The following is a 21,486-nucleotide window of genomic DNA, read 5'->3' as shown; positions in this document are numbered from 1 at the left end:
TTTCATCATTATTCACAAATCTGTTTAAAATTGTGGCTAAATTAGCTTGTTTTCAACATTGCCCTGGTTGAGCTTTTATACTCTGCTGCTACCTGCTGGCCGTTTTTGTAATAACTACCATTGCTTCGACCATTCTCTTCAGTTTAGAGGCTGCATCAAAACCTTCTGTATGCTCTAGCATAACCCCCCCCCACACAAAATACCTTGTATAAATACATCTTTAGGAGCATGGTAATATTTAAAATAGAACGTATTTGTACAGTTTTTAATTGCAAAATGGTGTTTTTTATGTCACGTGACCATGCGACATTAAAAGTTGATCGTGATGAAAACATCCTTGTTTTAAGTGTATGAATGTGTTTTTGTGTTCATTTATAGTTATTGGTAGGATGGACAACTACTTTATGTACTGCATTTGTATTTAGGAAGGAAACGGAAAAATCGCAAAAAAAGGACGCAAGAACAGAAGAAATGAGGAAGAAAGGAAAAGAAAAAGAAGGGCAAAAGGGTAGGCTGGATGGAAAACGGAAATTACACGTAGAAAGCGATCAGTGATGGACAGAAAAAAAATCAAAATTTTAGGTTTGAACCACATCATAAATATAATCTGAGATAAACTAATAACTCTGGATGTAACAAATTAAAGTCATCTTCATTAAGTTGGTCCAAAGTAGCATTTTTTTCAGTGTAGATAAACAAACAACGTTTCACACACCTTCGCAGGTCATCATGGGACCCGGCTCAAAGCCGTCGTCACATGCACACTCAAAGCCCCCGATCACATTTGTGCATGTGCCGTTTCCGCAGGGGTTTCCAATTTCGCACTCATCAGTGTCTGGAATGGACATAAACAATTGAATGCATGTTAATAAACACATATGTATGAAAAAAAGTCAGCAACAATGAGTGATGACAGACACTTGCCTACACAATTAAATGTAAATGAGCCGATGTCTAGATGGTACCCCATTTGACATTCACAGCGGAATGAGCCGTCTGTGTTGATGCACTGGCCGTTTTGACAGGGGTTATTGAGGCATTCATCAATATCTAAAAGACAAGCAAAGTTAATATGATGCGGCAGAGGAAGAAGATTCATGGTAGATGACACTCATACCTTTTGGAACCTCATCGAGCCCAGTTTGATATCCATTATTTTTACAGAGAAGGGGATACGCCTCTGGAACATAATATCACAAAAGTCATTAATACCCCAAAAAATTCTTGTATGAATCAGCATGCTTGTGTGTGTGTGTTCTTTTAAATTTTTTCTGTGCGATGGAGACCTACCCTCTGTCTTGCCAGGGCAGATTTCACAGGGATCTCCCCAGCCTTGACCCGGCATTCCAGTGCAGCAGCATTCTTCCTTGGAAGCATTCTGAGGCTTTGGAACCTGGCAGCGCCCGTTTTCAAACCTTGTATAGCAGTAGTTGACGCGTACATCTAAACATGGGCAAACACGTGAAATGAAAAGAAACAATTTGAGAAAAACAGATAACACAAATCAACGGAATGACAGTTTAAGGATAAACTAAAACTGTTACCTGATACAGTCGTACCTTTAATTTGTTCTGTTACCGAGCTCATAAATCAGTTTACTTGCATTTAAAATCAATATTCCTCAATGAAATTTAATCTGTTCAAGCTTCCTAAAACCATCATAAAAATGACACTATAAAAACTAGTGCTGTCAAAGTTAACTCATTGATTAATCCCCCCCAAAAATTATCGCATTAATCACGTATCAATGTTCATGTCAAAATATTGGGGTCATTTTTTTTGCCATTTTAAATTATGCAAGTAATGAACTGTTTAGAAAAAGAGGAGGATGCGTGTGTGCAGTAGCGATGTAACGATAACGGCAATATCGTGATATCGCGATATTAAAACTGCCACGATATATCGTCGTCGTTATTGCCACGATATTAAAAGCAGCACATCTGTTAAAAAAGTCGGGTTGATTTCCATTTGTGCAGTTCTAGCACCCTCTGGTGGCTACTTTTTTAGTGCAGTTTAATTTTCACAAGGCATGTTTGGGCCCTTCTATGTTTAAAATCCACGCTAAGGGGGACGTAATATGCTTGTGAAGCGAGTCAATATGTGGAGGAACTCAATGTAGGCTTGCATTAGCAAGTGCCTCAATATATATATATATATATATATTATTTATATATTTTTCATTGCTGTAATGTACAAAAGCAAACTATTGTGTGTCTTTTTTTTAATATAAGTTTTTTTGTTTTGTTTTTTACAATATTGTGGCCTTTTTTTTTGTATCGCCAAACTCCCCACAATATTGTGATAATTATTGTATCGTGATGTTTGGATAAAGTTACGTCCCTAGTGTGCAGTGGATCAAAAAATGTTGAAGATGTTTTAATAACATTAAATGTCTAAAGAATGAACACATAACAGATGCTCTTCAAATTTGGTGGGCAAAATATGTTGAAAAAAGCCTTTCTAAATATGTGATTAATCGTGATTAATCAAAATTCTAAAATGGGATTAATCTGATGAAAAATACTAATCGTTTGATAGCTCTACTAAAAACCTAATAAAAAATTTTAATAAAATGAAACAGATTTTATAACGCATAATGAATGTAAATTGGACAACAAATTGCGTCAAATCGGAGGATATTAAAAACTTTGTTGTCTGTCTATGAACCGAAATATAAGGCCATCCGCAACTGTTTGCATTACCGGAGCATAACAAAAAACTTAATTTGGCTCCATCGAAATCTCACTGAACAACATTTCTCCCGTCTATCAATGCTAAAATTTTTTCACTTGTTTCAATGAAATATTGTGGCGAATACGTAATGGTGAAGATAAAGCTAGAGATGCATAAAACATTTTCAATCATTATGCCATCAATGTTATAATGAAAAGCATCCACAAGAGCATCTCTTATTGATAAGCTTTTGCATTATGATCCTTGAAACCGAACTCTACTGAAAACCTACTGTACACACTTACTGAGGTAACACATTTTCCACAAATTTGCTTTTGTGAGCTCCCAGATAGAGTTGAAGTCAGCAAAGAGAGCTTTTTTTTTATTTTAATTTTAATTTTTTATGTGAGTTGCTTTACGGTAAAACGCTTAACACGACTTGGGGAGGTTGGCAAATGGAGAGGATTGTGAGGACTCTTGTTCTTCCTGGCTCTTCTTTGTAATGAGAAGCACATGGTCACAGTCTCCTGCTCGCTCTTCACCCAACTGCAAAAATAAGCGCCTTGACCGCCACAGACGGCACACATGAGTGCTCGTGCACCTGGCGAGGACATGAACACCTGGTTCTGTGTACACAGCGTCTTAGTGGGTTCAGTTACTTGGCTACACAAAATTAATCCACAGATATTTCCGCAAACACGTGCTGCCTTGTGCGAAGATATTGTGTTGAAATTAGGGGTGTCAGGTGATTAAAAATTGTCATCGTAATTAACTCATTCACTGCCATTGACGGTTATAGACGTCATAAAGTCATTTCTATTAGTTTAACATTTCCCCCACTTTTGTTAACAAGAGTATGAAAACCTAAAATTGTTTTGTACATTTAGAACAGATATAAAATTTGTGATTAATCGTGAGTTAACTAGTCATGCGACTAATTACGATTAAAATCCTTACACCCCTAATTTTGTAATAATCTTTCCTTTAAAAAAAATATATATTTATAATCTTTTTTTTAAGAAAAGATTATTAAAAATTACTGGCATCAGGTAATTTTGTAATAATAATTTGTTATCGTAATTAATCGCATGACTTCACTAGTTAACTCACGATTAATCAAAAATGTTATATCTGTTCTAATACAATAAAAAAACAATCTAGGTTTTCATAACTCTTGTTAACAAAAGTGGGAAAAATGTTAAACTAATAGAAATAGATTAAATGAATTTTTGACGTCTATAGCCGTCAATGGCAGTGAATGAGTTAATCACATGACTTCAATAGTTAACTCACGATTAATCGCAAATTTCATACCTGTTCTAAATGTACAATACAATATTTTTTTCCAAACTTTCATACTCTTGTTAAGGATCTTTGTGCAGTTTGTCACTTTTTTACTCGCGACTGCCACCTCTGGCCCAAAGCGTAACTGAAGCATCTGTGTCAGGCTCGTTCATGGTGCGCGTGCGAGTACACGTACGATCTTGAAGCGACAGCCACAGTTGACAAACAAAGACATGACTTCAAATGAGGTAAGAAAAACTCCGCCCCTCCCCTCCCCATAGAAACTGTGGAGTGTGAGGGTCCGCACACTCGACTATAAAGGGAAAATAAAAGCTGATAGGTGCAGTCAGATTAAAACAGTCAGTCATCTGGGCATTGGTGGAACATGCATGATGTCGAAAAAGCTATAACATTACCTTTTTAAACGGCACAATTCACCTTTACTATAAAAATAGAAATATGGCTGCATCTTTTAGCTATTGATACAATAATTTTATAGTAATTCATAAATTTGAGTTAAAATTAAAAATATGTGCTTCACTGTAAAAAATTAGTGTGATTTTGATTTGTGTTGAGGTCATTTTTCTGCCACTAGATGGCATAATTGCATTTGTAAGACATTAGTGACAGCTAAGGGCATTTTTCTTTTCACTATCTAACCTTTAACATGAAGCAACTTGTGAAATTCGTAAATTTTTTTCAATTGTATAATTTTACTTGACCCCAATCTCCACAAATATATGTATTATTAATAATCTTAGTACTGCTAAATTTTGACGCGGACGTGTCTGCTGCCTTACGACTGGAATTCCCCCAGTATAAACTTTCCAAGTAAGGGTCGGTCATTAATTGCGCGTTCATAAAATGAGTGGCTTTAAACTTTAAATTAACTTAAAATGAACGCACTAATTTTGACATCCCGAGTTGAAATTAATTTATATGTTAAGCAGAATTGCAATCATGGACAAAGCAGTCATTTCAACCAGTGGAATAACATAAATGAAACCAAATATGAACACGACTTTATGACGTGTACCTGATGTGATCCAATACAAGATCTATATAATATGCTTACAAATACTGCAAAGCCTATGCTGTCATTCGTCTGAATGATTCCTGAAACAAAATATGTAAAGCGACCTATGGGACACCAGGTAATTTTCTCCATCCTTTGCATGTCAACCAACCTTGACTACAAAAACAACCCGAAAACAAGTGTGACGGGATTTATCCTGGATCTCATTTATTGCCCTTGTTTCTCACCCTCCGCCCTGATGCTCTAATTCATCCCCCACCCTTCAGTCAAGCACGCTTGACGCAAGGGAGAGGGGTGAAATGCAAGCTTTAATCCGCCTCTTCAGAACCGCTGATGTCATCGCTTGAGTGTTTCAAAGGAACTCCCTAACAGTGGACTCGATGCTCCCCCACCCAAGCCCCAAACACGCACATGCAGTGCATAAACACACGCATACACGAGTGAGGAGATGGGAAGGTGGTCGGTCCAGAGTCACCCGCAAGCAGCAGGGACATTGAGTGCTTTTTTGGCGCAGGAGGATAAAACTACACAGATACAGCTTGCACCTCATCCATGACATAGTTGGAAGATCTCTCACGCACTTACCTAAACATCTGCGTCCCGAAGCAGATACTTGGAAGCCCTCAGGGCATAAGCAGGTGAAGCTTCCCTCTGTGTTGGAGCAGGTTCCGAACATGCAGATCTCGGGTGACTGCGAACACTCGTCGATGTCTGGAAAATAACGAAAATCAAATCAGAATCGGTACGGAAGTTCACCCTGGGGCCTTTTGCTTCATCTGCGTCGGGGTTAATGCAGATGGGGTCAAATCAGCGAAGTCAGTAAATCAGAGTTTATTAAAATATGCGAAGAGAACATCGCAGGGGAATGACCTAGCTGTCATGCGTTCGACCGTCACAATGACCAGCTGCTGCTCGTACTGTTAAGAATTTAGTGCCGTTCCTCCCTGCTTCCAAGAACAGAGCCCTTAGCAGGAATGTGTTGAAGTCTGCCGAATATCTCTTCATCAGCACCACTACATAAACAATCCAAGCATTCTAGTTTGGATCCACTCCCACATGTGAGGAAGAGAGAAATGAGACATGGATGGGGAACAGCGCAGGCAAAACTTTACTCTCGTCTATTAAGAGCATGTTCTCAGAAAATATATTTGTCATGCAAAATGCCCTAATATGAAACCTTTTGAAATGACGGTATCATATTCTGGTATATTTTTTTATTTTTTCCTTTTGTTAGCGGTAATTATCCCATAGCAGGTTTAGGGTTGCAAAATTGTGTGATTTTTTATTTATTTTAAAGTTGGAAACTCTTCATAGGAATTAGCGTGAATAAACCAGAAATTTACAACATTAAAGATTGTCTCTTAATAGAGAACTTAAATATAGCATAAAATATTTTAGCATAATTCTGACTTCATGCAAGTACAGTTGAATACTAGACAAAGTGCAAATTGCTTGGGAATGCTATTAGCTAAATGCTAAGATTTGAATGCATGTGCTTATGAAGTAAATTGAAAGATAAATTACTGAAATGCGGTCCACGCGGGGTTTGAACCCAGTTACGCTGCAGTGGAAGGCAATTGCTCTAACCATTGTGCTAATAGTTTATTTATTTTGAAAAGTGGCATCTAACATGCTAACATGCATTTTGTCATTTCAGTGAAATTATAATGACAGCCAGTTGGTATACATGTATATCACTTAGCATAATGGCCATGGGTATATTTGAAATGTACAGTGGAAGGTGGGATTCGAACCCGCGACTTCCTTGCTACTGGACGATGCACTTTACCAAATGCGCCACTGAGCGGTATCGGGCAGGTAGTAATGTTGGTAAGCTGTATGCGTGGAAAGTGGGACTTGGGAAAAGTTCTTTGTCTGTCCCATTAAAAATGAACGGGGAAAAGTTGACATTTAACGTTAAATTGTGTGAGTACTGTAAGAATTGTAAAATCTGATTATATATATATAACCCGGAGGGCGTGAATTTTTGAAGCAAGTTGAAATTTGAACGGTGTAAATCGGAAGTATTATGTGGGAGATATTACATGGCAAAAAAGTGTGGAGAATAAAAATCGCAATAACGTATGTGGGAATGCTTGAAGAGTGAGGCACTTTTCGTTTAACTTGCATTGAATACAATATTTAACTTCAAATGTGTTTTTGTTATTTAATTAAATAATATATTGTTAAATACAATATTTAAACCTGGATAAACTTCCTTACAAACAAATCTGTTGAAATCTCATGCCTTTAAATGCATTATTTTTGCATTGATGTCTTCTTAAGACAAAAAAAATGCTTAAAATTCATTATTTCCATATTCGTCCATCTTAACCTCCAATAGAAATTTACAAAAAAAATGACCTGAAATTCTCCACCTTTTTCCAAACCATTTTATGAAGTGTGTAACTCAGTTGCCCCTGCACCAAGCATAAAGTGTAAGGCAGGCACTTTTTGCCTATAGTTTTATGCACGTTTGTACATATGTCACTAGCATAAATCCATAAATGACTTGACAATAAAACGGAGGTATGCGAGAAACGGATAATGGAAGAAACCATTTTGGTGTGAACCTACATAGCAGATCCCGATTTCTTTCCTGCGATTGTTTGTTACTAGGCTTCGCGAGTGACCGTCTGCGTTCATGTTAAGGTTACCTTCACAGGTTTCTTCATGGAGATAATATCCAGGCGGGCATATGCATCTGTACGAGCCATCCAGATTCAAACATGTGCCGACGCCGCATGTACCAGGATTGACGACGCATTCATTTATATCTGAGAAGAAAGGGAGGTATGAGGGGCATCATGTAAATGTCATACATCCTCCAGTACAGTACACCAGAAAATCTCTTTCTTACCTACACACGATCTTCCATCTGCCGTAAGTTCGTAGCCATCGTTGCACACACACAGGAAGTTGCCCACAGTGTTCACACACTGTCCGTTACGACAGAGACCCCTCTGGCTAGAGCACTCATCAATGTCTGAACGCAACACAAAAGCAGTTGTATATTACCATTAAATACATGCTATGGTTCACACATCCTTTTTCAACGCAAATACGCATATACGGTACCTATACAATCACTGTTGTGTGAATTCTGGAATCCGGGGTAGCAGAGGCAGTTGTACGATCCCACGGTGTTCTTACAGGTCCCGTTGCCGCAGGGTTGTTGCTCACACTCGTCCGTGTCTAAAATGTTATTTTAAGGTCAAACGTGACAGCGCTTACTCGGAAGAACAACAATGTGAGGGTAAAAAATGACTTACCAACACACATTGACTGGTCCCGGGTTGTTTTAAATCCATTGGGGCAGAGGCAGCGGTAGCTCCCTAGTGTGTCGATGCACTGACCAGGTTTGCAAACACCGGCATTCTCGGCACATTCATTACGATCTAAAGGAAAAGACAAACAAACTCATATATAGCGCAAGAAGAAATATATATATATATATATATTAGGGGTGTGAATTGCCTAGTACCTGGCGATTCGATTCGTATCATGATTCATAGGTCACGATTCGATTCAATACCGATTAATCCCGATACAAATCTCTAAATTGATTATTGCGATCTTTTTTTTTTTAACTCAAATTTAGAAAATACTAAGCAGTAAACTTGTATACGTACACTGTAAGATTTGTATGAAAATGTATTGATTTATCTGAAAATTCAGGTTGCAGTCTGTTTCATGTTAGAACAGCACTGAAATAAAATATTAAGGCTTAATGTTCCATTAATATAACATTATTCCATGCTTAATGTGTGAATCCTAACCCTAAGTAAGACGTTTTGTTGAATATTCCCATAAAAAATTGATGTTTAAAAATCAATTCGGCCGCATATAGAATCGATTCAAGAATTGCACGCTGTAATATCGCGATATATTGCCGAATCGATTTTTTCTAACACCCCTAATACATACATATATATATATATATATATATATATATATATATATATATATATATATATATATATATATATATATATATATATATATATATATATATATATATATAAATATATATATATAATGTACAATGTAATGTACGAACAATTTTCTGACACCTCCTCTCTGATGTTTACGTTTCTATTGTATTTCTACCAGAGCTTTATCATATTTTCTGATACATTAGAAGTCATTTAAACCGCAGCAGAATGAGTGAAGAGCCAAAGCGACATAACAAAAAAAAAAGAAGGTGTAATTGAAGGACATAAGAAACCTAGGCATTGTCCTGTCGGGCTGAGGCGATATCCCTGCCTGCACTCGCAGCGGTAGCTCCCAGGCATGTTTAAGCAGGCTGCATTCTGCTGGCACAGAGGCCCATTCTGACACTCATCGATATCTAAGAACAGGAGAAGGGCATTTGTTATCAGCTCTAGCTGGTATATACTGTACACCAGGATATGGAAAGTCAGTCACCTTCACAAATCAGTAGCTTGTCATTGTAGATGAAGCCAATGGGGCACTCGCATCTGAAGCTACCGATCATGTTGATGCATACTCCATTCTCACACACGCCTGGGATTTCCCTGCACTCATCAATATCTAGTGCAAAGGAGCAAGATAAACATTCAATATTTAGTGACATTACTCCAAAAAAGTTTGTAAGTAAAAGTACACTCACAGAAATATTTAAGCCTAACTTAAGATTTATGTATTTTTTTTACATGACAAATTTCCAGATTTTTTTTCTTTTAAAGATAATTTTAACACAAACCTACCAAATAAACCGTATATGATACATATTCATTATTCCAATAAAGCCTATTGAGTGAGTTAACTAGTGAAGTCATGCGATTAATTACAATTAACTTTTTAATTGCATAATAATCAGGTTACCTATATATACAATGCTGCAATGTGAATTTTTTTTCTTCACTTTTTATATATATATTTTTATACATTTTTATGTTTTTGGGATGAAACTAAATGCAGACATCCTAAAAATGTCAACAACAAAAAAAGTACTTATACTTTATTAATACTAAATAGACCTTAGGATTATGCATTTCAAATAAATAGGGTTTATTAGACTAATGAATATGTATCGTATAAGGTTTATTTGGTAGGTTTGTGCTAAAATTATATATATATTTTTTAAAGGGAATTTGTTATGTAAAAAAATTACATAAATCTTAAAAGCTAGGCCTAAATATTCCTGTGAGTGTAAATTCAACTGTCATCTTTCAACTGTTACCAATAACTCTTCCAGTAATGATGTCGATATAATAGCCCGGTCTCTCGCTGCCGCACAGGATGGCAAAATCATCTGAGCGGAGAAACATTCACTTTAGTGTGTGTTTACGATTGTACAGTATGAGTGTGAGTATATGTTGGCTCACCGCTGCTGGGCACAGGACACTGCTCACAGGGTTTATTCCACGCACGACCAATGTTGTAGGCACAGCAGCACTTCTTTTTGGTCATGTTGAAGTTGAGCTCTCCGTCACATGTTCTATTGTCGGAATAAAAGTTCCTGTAGCAATAGCTCTTCCTCATATCTGTAAGTGATGACAAAATAGGTAAATAATTGGTTGTTGTAATCCTGGCTAATGTTGACCACGTGTTTGCCTTTGAGTATGCTAGCTTAATGCTCGCTAACACATAATGAGGAATGACATGCATGGGCTAAGGAATGGTTATAATGCTCAAAGCAACTGATATTTGAACACATACGGACAAAATAATAATATTCATGGGCATATATTCTTTATCCTCTGCAAAAAAACAACAGATACAAATAACTGCAGTTATTCACCTATACAGTTAGTCATTTACAGTAATTTAGTTAAAGTTTTTTTAATTGGGGAAGATGATTTAAGATAAGTGTTTTGAGTTAAGAGCATGGTCACAGAACGAGACAGACGTGTCTGATATCGGCATTGTTCAATTGTAAGTGATAAATGTTGTAATTGTAACATAAATTCATTGTTGGGGAGGGTAATTACATTTCACATATATGGCAAGCGGACGTACCCATGCAATTGTTGCCTCCATTGACTTGCATGTAGTCCACGGGGCAGATGCAGGTGTAGTTTCCGATGGTGTTGTAACACTGGCCAGGCCCACAAATACCTGGACGCTCACATTCGTTGATATCTGTGCACAAAAAAAAAGGTTATTCGAGTAATATTATTCACGTGCTACTTATAGGAAAGTACTTGACAAAGTCACCATTTTATGACACATTTTTATTTCCAATTTAAATGAATAATTCGATGCAATGAACATGTATTTGATTTATTTATTATGTTTTTTTATTATTTTTTTTAGTGTAAGATAAGATTCATTTCAAAGCTATGCTACATCTGTGTTCCATTTTTAACAGACAATTAGTCTGGTTTAGCAAGAAGACTGAGTGCCTGTGCCGGCAATATATCAGGGAATAAAAGTCCAGGAGAATTATTTTTTTTATTTGTGAAAAGCATTTGTGGTTCCATAGAGAACTGAGTGAAATTGGATCACTTGCGAGTCAGCGTGGGCGGGGGAAGAAAGATTCAGATAAAAAAAAAACAAAAAAAACATGATTACCTCACCTCTGTAACCGTCTCCTCGTGGCTGCCAGTGGACTAACCCTCTGAGCACACTTAAATCTCTTCTAGTTGATAACGGTCCAAACTTAACAATGCATGTAATGAATGCATTGAGCAATAAGAACGCCCTTGGCCCTCTTAAAAACTCATCATGAAGGAACTATACGAGACTCATAGCTAATGTTTTCGCTCTTAATGTTGTGGCCAGGGAGTTTTTCTATGGATACGCTATAATGAACCTGTAGGAGTCAACGTGACTACGACTGGGTTTGAACATCAGTCCCTGCAGGTCAGTTATATCTGTCACGCATCAATTAATTAGGAAAGTTTAAACAGAATATTGCACAAAAGAGAATAGTGTCTGATGTCATTACAATTCAAAGTAAATCATTCTATGTTGTTGCGTTTCTAGATTGGTGTTGGTTATAGTTTTTATCTCCCACTGCCCTGTCAAAGGGTTTTTATTATGATGGTTTCCAATTCATGGTATTTGCTCATTGTTTTAATCAAGTTAAATGTAGACTTTAAATTTACAGTGCATTGCAAAACACGTATTTAGCATTGTTGTTGGGCAGAAACCTCGCATATATCGATATAGTGATGTTGTTTTTTTTCTACAAGTCATTACAATTTTTCATCTGATATTTTCTACGCATTATTATAGTGTTGAAAATACAACTCTATTAACTCTCAACGCTCAAATGTCTGAGGAGTGTTGTAAAACGCCGACTCTTCCCTCAATCTGAGGGAACCGTGCAGCATTATGGCGCCTCAAGATTGAAAGCCTTGACGTTTTTTAGACAATAATGAGTGAAAATAGGTTAGATACATTTGAGTAAACCTGTTTATTTGGATAACTGTAATGCTTCAGTGCAGAAGGAGCTGGTCAGCCATTAAGGAAAACGCATGGAGACTCATCTCTGCCTATTACATGGTTTTGTTATTATTTATTTTTGCATTCATCTAATGCATCACTCGTGGCTCTGAGACCTTTACGAGTGCAGCAAGATGATGTAATCACAGTCATTTGCTTTTGTGAAGTACGACTTGGTCACGTAATACCTTCGCAGATTCTGGTCTCTTGGTTGAGTGCAAAACCTCTCGGACATTCACACTGGAAGCTCCCAAAGGTGTTGACGCACTCTCCTCCCTGACACAAGCCTGGCAGTTCCTGGCATTCATTGATGTCTGTCAAGAGAAGAAAAAATCACAATGAGGGTACGATTTACGTGCAGGAGTCATTCTAGCTCAAATGTTCACATCTCACCTTCCAAGATGACGGTGATGGGGTTCGGTCTGAAGCCTTCGCCGCCTGGACACAGGGTCTTATACTCGGCTGTAGGGCACAATGAGAAATCATAAAAAAACATCAACTCGACACAAAAATCATCTGGTGTAGCTTTGTTATTGTGAAACAGGTGGAAGTATCATAAAGATGCGTTTGTTCCATAGAAAGCATTCCTTATAAAGTCATTTTTATCATTCACACCATCCATCCATCTTTTACACATATGCACATTCAGGAGTCAGTCAGAAGCCTGAATGCTGGCCGTGTGCTGAATGACAACATTTATCCACGCCTGACATTTCTGCTGACAGTAATAATAACAGGAAATGACTTCAATTGATTCAACGGTTCTAATGAGCAAATTGGTTCAATTCCAGTGACTAATCATACACGACAGCAAACTGTCACGCATCACAGCCCAACGGCTCATGCAGACAATTTTTCTTGTTGATGTTGTTTACGGGGGGGGGGGTTGACATGCTCGCTGCAGTTCCACATGCCGCGGCAAACCTCAAATGACATCACAGTATCCTCAATTGGCAATGTGAACAGACAAGTATAGTGCATGACATGTCAAAGAAAGGACTTGTTGACCCACTGTAGTTGAGAGGCGGGCACAATTCACAGGGGTTTCCCCAAGCGTGGCCCTGCGAACAGCAACACGATGCCTTAGAAACACCGACTCCAATCTCATTGGAGCAGTCCAGGTTCTCAGACGAGTCTCCTCGGGAGCGCACATCCAGATAGCAGCTGCCAGAGCGAGTGTCTGTTTGTGCAAAAAAAAAAAAAAAAAGTGTGTTTGTTTTGTTTACCTTCGCCTCCTTATATTGTCAGTAACAAATCATCAACATTTAGAGGAGCTTTTATGTCTCACCTACACATCCCACCCGAGTGGGGTTAAGCTCAAAATCTCTAGGGCAGTTACAGTGGTAGTTTCCAGGGATGTTAACACAAATTCCATTAATGCAAATGGTTGGATCTGCACATTCATTGATATCTGGAAAAAAAAACAATGCAAAAAGTTTCAACAGTGTCATTTCCATACACGTGCAATACATGGAAAATAGGCAAAATTGGAAGCAGCCATCATACCTGTGCAGTTGCCTCCGCTCCTGTCCAGTTCGTAACCAATGTTACATTCGCATCTGAAAAGGCCTGGAATGTTCTTGCAACGTCCATTGACACAGATGTCAGCGAAGGTACATTCGTCAATGTCTGTGAAATAGAAAGGGAGAGGATGAAATCCTGAAGAGGTGGTACAAGAGAGAGGGAGGGGAGGCCGAGGGCTGAGGGATTATAGGATCATGGGTGGAAAATTGTCAGCCTGCAATAGGAAGTGAGGGCCTCGCTCACAACTTCTTCAGATTGACACTTGGGGAGGTGAAGAAAACATGTCCAGAAATCAGACTGACACACATATACGTATATATGGACTATTGTAACAAGATAGAGTTCAAAACCCAAAACTACAACTTTTCCCTTTTGACTTAAGCCTCCTGGAGTCGAACAAGCTTGAGGAAGAGGAATCATGTAGAATCATGAGTAGAGAACTTGCTCCAGCCTTCTCGGCAAGGAACTGTCAGATGCTCAAGGCAATGTAAGCAGACGCATTGTAATGTAGTTGTGGTGGTTGATCGCCTTGCCTCCATTGAAGCGGAAAACTCGTTTGCAGTTTGGATTTGAAATGTTTCATACTATACCCTTGTCCTTTTTCCTTGTGACTAAGAAAAGGAAGGACAGGAAAGGTCATCTCAGGATGATACAATGACTTCAGCGGATTCATTCAATTAGATCCTGCATGAGGTATGAATCACAGTCATCTGCTGACCTGTTTTTTTTTATTGTGTTCATTTCATAAATGGTAAATGGACTGATAAGTCAACTTCTGTACATGCAATAATCTATTTGCCCAATAGTTTGAATATTGCATATTTATTTTTAAATCAGCTTCCTGAATTGTCAAGCGTTAACATAAGGTGACCAGATGCCCTTTTTTTTCCCGGCACACATTGTGTTACCGACAGTCCTATGTCCAGCATTTCACTCACTGTTTATGCAATCAGTTTTGAACTTGTCTGGGATGATCAAACAAAATGGTCACATACTAGCCACATACTTTCAGAATGCTTTGTTGATAGTTGAACAATTATTTATTAATCCACAGATGTTGTGATGGAAAGATAAACTAGTAGGTTACTTTTGTCCGCCTTTTCCTTCGTGTCGCTGCAACTGATTCAACCAAAACCAATCTATTCATTTGTGCATGACTCATCATGCCCCATTCCAATGCCTCGTGAGTCCCATTTGATGGATTTTTTTCCCCCCGCACGAGGATAAACAAGTTACCATTCATGACGAAACCATTTTAAATGATTCAATCCTGCATTGGAAGGATCTTGTCTTACCCTCGCAAGCCTTGCCGTCGGCGTTGGCGATGAAGCCCATGTCACATTCACAGCGGTAGCCACCGGGCATGTTCAGGCAGTGGCCACTCTCACACAGGTTCCCATTCTCTGCACACTCATCGCTATCTGCAATTGGAGGTCTTGTAATGAATAATTGATGACATACCCCGAGTCGGGGTTCGGGCTTGCATGTATGACCTGAGCAATGGAAGCCGTCCCCAGAAAACCCATCCTTGCACGCGCAGCGATACGAGCCCATGGTGTTGAGGCATTCGGCGTTGTTGCTGCACATGTGGGTCCCGTTGGAGCACTCGTCCAGGTCTTTACAAACAATTCAAACATTCATTCAAACATAATGTGACATTCAAATCTGTGTACAGTATACGGTCAAAACATTTGAACGAATAAAAGGTTCAACTGATATGAAATTGCAAGTTCTTTACAAAAGTACTTTATAGAATTGTATTTTGGGGAAGCGTGTTATTATATTTGTAGAAATGTACTGTGTAATATTTGACTTACCTGTGCATTTAATACCGTCGCCAATCCATCCAGGAGCACAGTTGCATTTGAAGCTACCTGCTGTATTGGTGCATGTTGCATGTCTGTCACAGTTGTGCGCTCCAATTTCACACTCATTGATATCTGTCAAAGAGAGGTGAAATAAATTGATGTTAACGTCATGGTTAAAAGATTTGAGTTGCTGTTTCATTCGTAATACAGCTCAGTGGATTTCGACTGCATCAAAGCAAAAGCGGGAAATGATAGCGAACACTAATACACATACAACTACAGGCATTCCAACTTACTCTTGCATTTGGCTAACCACAAAAGTCTAGTCTCTCGCCCTGCCTTACCCCGAAATCTGGATTTTAGCCTGTTCTACTGCCGCTTCTCCTTTCTCCTCTCCAACATAGTTTTAAGTGATGGAATTGGAAGTGTTAGTGGAAGAAGTAACCAAACCATTTGAAAAATGTGTCACTGTGAAATAATCTTATGTTTGCTTTAACTCACCCCCAGTGTGTGTGTGTGTGTGTGTGTGTGTGTGTGTGTGTGTGTGTACAACGAGGGCATCTATTTTGTTTATCTGTTTTGATAAGCACTCGTGAGACAAACTCTTTTTGAGGGTAGTAATTCAAATCACTCAATGAGAGATCAGCTGTGCTAGTTTATGGTCTCCCTGAAGAAAGGTTATGACTTATTTACACTGCATTTGATGATGGGGTTAATATGAGGGCTGAAAGCCAATAAAACTTCCTGGACCACAGAAGGAATTAATTACAATTTTTCTCCAAGCTTTGATGTTAGCACATTAAACAGGGACTCATTTTGATGTGCAAATGTCAAACGCAAACAAGGCAAGAAGTGTGTCAGCGGCCACAGCTGGTGTCAAGGATGAAGTTCCGGGGCAAATGTTTGACAGATGATGAGCAACAAAGGAGAAACAAATAAAGAGAAATCTGTGCCAGCTTCACATCATGTCTGAAAGTAAAAATGCTTTGCTATTATGGCACTGCAGTAACACCTGCGGTGCAAAAGGCCACCATTTTAGACACAACCCAGACTAGGATAATCTCCACCCATCTAAACTTTTCAATAAGCTACTAAACACACATAAATAGAACACATGAACAAAGTCACGGAGCCTGCATGTGGGTTTCAGTGTTGTGGGATGCAAATGACACGTTATCCTGGTGAGAACGTCATCAAATGCTTGACCAGATGTCATTCATCCTCACACATGATCAAATGACAATTGGGGACTCGTGACTTGAGTCAAGGGGGAAACTACCATCTATGTTTTTGTCGTTTTGCTTTCTTAACAAGATCACTGTGAATACCACACGAGAAGACAGGACAATTTATGTCATGGTTTGTGTTAATTGTTGATTTGGTTTTGATTATTTTTTTCCCTGTTTTCCTTGTGTTAAAATTTTTGGGGCAAGCTGTTGTCATGAGAAATAAAAATGACAAACATGTTGCAGAAGCAATGCACTATATCTTGGGGGAAAAAAAGCATATATTTTGTCATCATTTCTAAGATGCTAATGCTAATGAAATCCATTTACGAAGAAATGTATGCCTATTTTGTGCAATTGCTACGCAGAGAAATTACCGCCATTGTTCCTCAGTACTCTGGAGCTTCAAGTTCCCAAACAGTGAATCCGAATTGGCTGTATTAGATATTTCGAAGAGACCAGGAAGGCAAGTGTGTGTATAGCCGCTTTTAACCACACGTCAGACAGTCTGTTTATTTGTGTCTGAAGGTAGACATGCTGCTGGTGAGTGTGCGTCTGACTTATTTAAGCAAGATGAGGCCATATCAGATCCCAATCCAAGCTGTCAACTAGTCCTCTCCAGCAGTCTTTTAAGAGCCATTATAAATCAGAATTGACTCAGGCTATCGGGCTGGATGGGCTTTGTATTTATGTGTTCTGGAGCCATTTCAGGTGATTACAGGCTGCAGAGCTCCTCCAACTATCACGTAATGTTTAACTCACCTTAATGAAAGAGCAGCAACGGTATAAACACCGGTGCAAAGTGATACTGTACATGCGTTTCAAAGCGAGAATCACTGCTCCTGTTGCCTATGTTGTGACGTGCGTGTGTGTGCGTGTGTGCTAGCTCTCCCATGTGGTCTCGGATGATGTTGAGTAATGCTAGAGCTACCTCTGGTTAGCCAGACATTCTCCCTCGCTAAACCCGTTTTTTAACCACAGCGAAGACACAACTCTTTACTTCCTCACTTTCACACCTTTTGACACTGACAGGCAGAGGTGGCAAAAGTACTCAAACTCTGTACTTAAATGTAAGCACAGATGTGTAAAAACAAAATAGACTGGCGGGGGAAAAAAAGAACAAAAAGTACAGTACATAAGTAATAGTGTCAATTATATACACTACCTGTTTTAATATAACTTGACAACAAATTGTATTTGCTTATTTTTTTTAAATAAGGCGCTACTTAGCTTTGGCTAAGGCTTTTATGCTAACAAAGCATTCTCATAGCTTTGCTAACACTAGCACACACTTTTGCTAAAAAAAAATAAAAAAATCAGCTAATGATAACAATTGGAAAAATACATTATACCTATTCATGTGTTTTTTCAGATTACACAGAGAATTTTTGCATTAACTGTGTAAGTTGTCGATTTACAGTAAGTAAATGGCAGTACTGCCACATCCAATATGGCGGACCTGCTGATGTAGCCAAGTCGGTGCCGCTCACCTGTGCAGCCTGTAGTTCCTTTGCGTACAGAGTATCCCAGCTCACAGTGACAGATGAAGGATCCCTTAGAGTTCTCACAGTTCCCACTCAGGCAGATGTTGGGGTTGAGCTCACACTCGTCCACATCTTAAGAATAAACAAAGACAAAGAGTGACACGATGGACAAGCATGTGTTTTATTTTAATTAGCAGCACAATGGGCACTTATGCCGACCCGTTTCTAAGCGCTCAAATCATTGTTTTGGGCTTTTTGTTTTCTTTCTCATTGGAACCACGCATTTAAATGTCACACATTCCTCTCTACCACAATGTTCACTTTAATATCATCAACAACAATATTACTCACGGCTCGCTCACCCACTCTGAGTCATAAAATCCTATTCTCATGACACATCTTTTGGATAACCTTTCAAATGAGCAGAAGTCCCCCCCCCCCCCCCCCCCCTTCCCCAGCTAAAACAATACAGTGTTACGCTGCTTAGTTTTGTTTTGGGCATAAAATGATATCCGTTACCCAGGCAGGTCTTCATGTCCTCGGATGACATGAAGCCATCGAAGCAGAGACACTGGTAAGTCCCCGGCGTGTTGGTACACTGGCCTCCATCACAGATGTCTGGACTCTCCTCACACTCATCAATATCTGAAAAGAAAAATGTCAGTCATCATTACTGTGCATTTCTTCACATTTACACAGACAGCACCTGTGTAACGTGACGTATGCTAATTACCTGTGCAGCTTCTCACGTCGGGCATTAGAGCGTATCCACTATTGCAGCTACACTCATAACTGCCTTCAGAATTTGTGCAAAAATTTTCACACCCTCCATTCTCAATGGTGCATTCGTCGATGTCTGGAACGAAAACAGACGATAAAAATATGACACACTGCTAGCATGTATTGTCCCTATGTTTATCTGTACGTAATATACGAAGCACGCACCCACACAGTCCAGCCTGTTCGCGGTAGATTTGTAACCTGTGTCACAGACACACTGGTAGCGTCCAATCATGTTGACACAGTGGCCATGCCTGCACAGCTTGTCGCTCAGCTCGCATTCATTGATGTCTAGGGAGAGTAAATGACATTTTACTTACTTTATTTTTCAATTGGTTTTTTTAAACATAGTTAAACTACATCTTGTGCTTTTCTTTCTCACTTTTTTTTCTGACATTGTCAAGTCTTTGGTTCGCATGCATCTATCAGCATCTAATGACCTGACTCAGACACTCGGACCATACACTGAGCCCCAGAGAGCACACATATCTCACAGGCAGAAGGATGGAAAGGAGCCAACACTTGTCACTCGAACTGTCCACTCGATGACAAGCTTTCCCCACCCATCATCTGTCCACACCTTTTTTTTATTGCCAGAGAGCCAAAGTGGGAATTTCATTTGCCAAAGGAATGGATAAAGGCTCAAATGAAAAGGTTTTAAGCGGTCCGCCCAACTCTTCATTCTGACAACCTCATCACTCACCTAGACAGGCCGAGCCATCGGGAGCGATCTCATGTCCCTCGGGGCACACGCACTGGAAGCTGCCTTCGTTGTTGACACACTCGCCTCCCCGACACAGCAGTGGATTGCGTTCACACTCATCGATGTCTAATGGGGAAGAAGAAAGACTTATGTGGAAAAAAAAAAAAATTCTGTCTGTCTGGCTGGATGTGACTTTAGTGATTAGGAATGACTTATTCAAAATGAAGTAATTCATTGAAGGCGGCATAAATCATTAAGTCTGGCTTCCTTTGTTAATCCAACCTGCTTTTTTTTTGTTATTGCGTTGCCAATCAAGGGCTAACATCCTCAGCCAACAAAAGCACTGATGCTCAACATTTAGTGAGCACTTTGCTCAAGTATTTTAATCAGGTTGGCTAAATGTAATTCAGAACAGAAATAGAGCAATAAGTACTTTCTCAGATGGTAAGACAGGAAGCTGCACATAAATTTGTTTTTATGGCGGGTCCATGTGCGTTACTGTATTATGTGTTGAGTTCAACTATGTAATATAGCGCAATTATCTTTATGGTCCCATGAAAAACGATTTGAGTGACGGGGCTGCAAGGGCTGCATGCAGGCTTATGTTAAGATGACATCAGCCATATGAACAGTACGTTCCAGGTCTGCCCGTACATTATATTATTCAAGTGTAATTTTATTAGCATTAATCTCTCACCCATGCAGTTTTTCATCATCATGAAGCCGCTCTCGTATCCTTCAAAACACTCGCACTCAAAGTCTCCTGGAGTATTGACACATCGGCCCTGTCCACACAAGTCAGGAGAGATGCGGCACTCATCAATGTCTACGAGGAAGAAGGACACAAAGCAAAACATTTAACAACAACAACAACAACAGTGAGGAGTTACTTATTTGCTGGCATTCTTTAAAAAATATACAAGGAATATTAATAAAATGTAACATCATGGGAAATCATATGTGTATGAATTGAAACAACACAACAACAGCATGAGACTGCTTGTTTCAGTGTATTGTTTGTATTGTTTAAACTTTGTTATTGTTGTACTGTTTTTAATTGTTTTATGATCAATTTGTATTCATGTTTTTATTTATGTTGTGTTTTATTTGTTTGTTTGTTTGTTTCAGCTGTGGTTCTTCCAGGAATAAAGTTGAGTGGATTTGCATTGAGTTGACACATACATACAGTATGAAAGAAGTATAAAAAAAAATAAAAAAAATTAATAATAATGATAATTATAATTTAAAAAATACAAAAAAATCACAATGATTCTAACTGAAACATTTAATTTATTACGTATTATTGTTTCATGTTCTTAAAGCCTCAAGTGAGAAATTTAACCAGAAGGCCTGGTCCAACAGCAACAAGACTTTACCAGCCAGAGTCCTTGAAATACAAGCAGCTCTCAGTTTTTACAATAATTGCCCTCTGATTAATATTGGCACACTTACATTCAAAATGTGTGTAGTATCACATTGACCAAACGTCTTGGTCTAAAGATGGATACTTAGTCATAAGTCGGGCACATTAAATGTGCTAAGTTAAATACAT

At 38.7% G+C, this 21,486-nt stretch overlaps 1 protein-coding gene across 1 annotated transcript in view; it reads right to left on the bottom strand.

Annotated features, from left to right (window-relative positions):
- fbn1 (fibrillin 1) overlaps nt 1-21,486 on the bottom strand; it is a 64,023-nt gene that overhangs the window by 11,694 nt on the left and 30,843 nt on the right. The window contains exons 27-54 of the mRNA XM_086070883.1: nt 20,632-20,760; nt 19,935-20,060; nt 19,397-19,522; nt 19,185-19,307; nt 18,971-19,096; nt 18,458-18,583; nt 15,751-15,873; nt 15,427-15,549; nt 15,229-15,354; nt 13,916-14,038; nt 13,698-13,820; nt 13,422-13,589; nt 12,803-12,871; nt 12,598-12,723; nt 10,979-11,101; nt 10,345-10,503; nt 10,200-10,271; nt 9,422-9,547; nt 9,222-9,344; nt 8,266-8,391; nt 8,072-8,188; nt 7,854-7,979; nt 7,651-7,770; nt 5,579-5,704; nt 1,291-1,443; nt 1,118-1,180; nt 925-1,050; nt 716-835 (exon numbers count right to left, since the gene is read on the bottom strand). Of these exons, the coding sequence (XP_085927009.1) occupies nt 716-835; nt 925-1,050; nt 1,118-1,180; nt 1,291-1,443; nt 5,579-5,704; nt 7,651-7,770; nt 7,854-7,979; nt 8,072-8,188; nt 8,266-8,391; nt 9,222-9,344; nt 9,422-9,547; nt 10,200-10,271; nt 10,345-10,503; nt 10,979-11,101; nt 12,598-12,723; nt 12,803-12,871; nt 13,422-13,589; nt 13,698-13,820; nt 13,916-14,038; nt 15,229-15,354; nt 15,427-15,549; nt 15,751-15,873; nt 18,458-18,583; nt 18,971-19,096; nt 19,185-19,307; nt 19,397-19,522; nt 19,935-20,060; nt 20,632-20,760 (3,417 nt within the window). The remainder of the gene's footprint in view (nt 1-715; nt 836-924; nt 1,051-1,117; nt 1,181-1,290; nt 1,444-5,578; nt 5,705-7,650; nt 7,771-7,853; nt 7,980-8,071; nt 8,189-8,265; nt 8,392-9,221; nt 9,345-9,421; nt 9,548-10,199; nt 10,272-10,344; nt 10,504-10,978; nt 11,102-12,597; nt 12,724-12,802; nt 12,872-13,421; nt 13,590-13,697; nt 13,821-13,915; nt 14,039-15,228; nt 15,355-15,426; nt 15,550-15,750; nt 15,874-18,457; nt 18,584-18,970; nt 19,097-19,184; nt 19,308-19,396; nt 19,523-19,934; nt 20,061-20,631; nt 20,761-21,486) is intronic.

Source organism: Leptonotus elevatus, chromosome 3 (genome assembly GCF_054856555.1).
Source record: "Leptonotus elevatus isolate MCC_2025b chromosome 3, RoL_Lele_1.0, whole genome shotgun sequence".
NCBI lineage: Eukaryota > Metazoa > Chordata > Actinopteri > Syngnathiformes > Syngnathidae > Leptonotus > Leptonotus elevatus.
The sequence above is the reverse complement of the archived record's forward strand: the minus strand, read 5'-3'. Positions and strand labels throughout refer to the sequence as shown.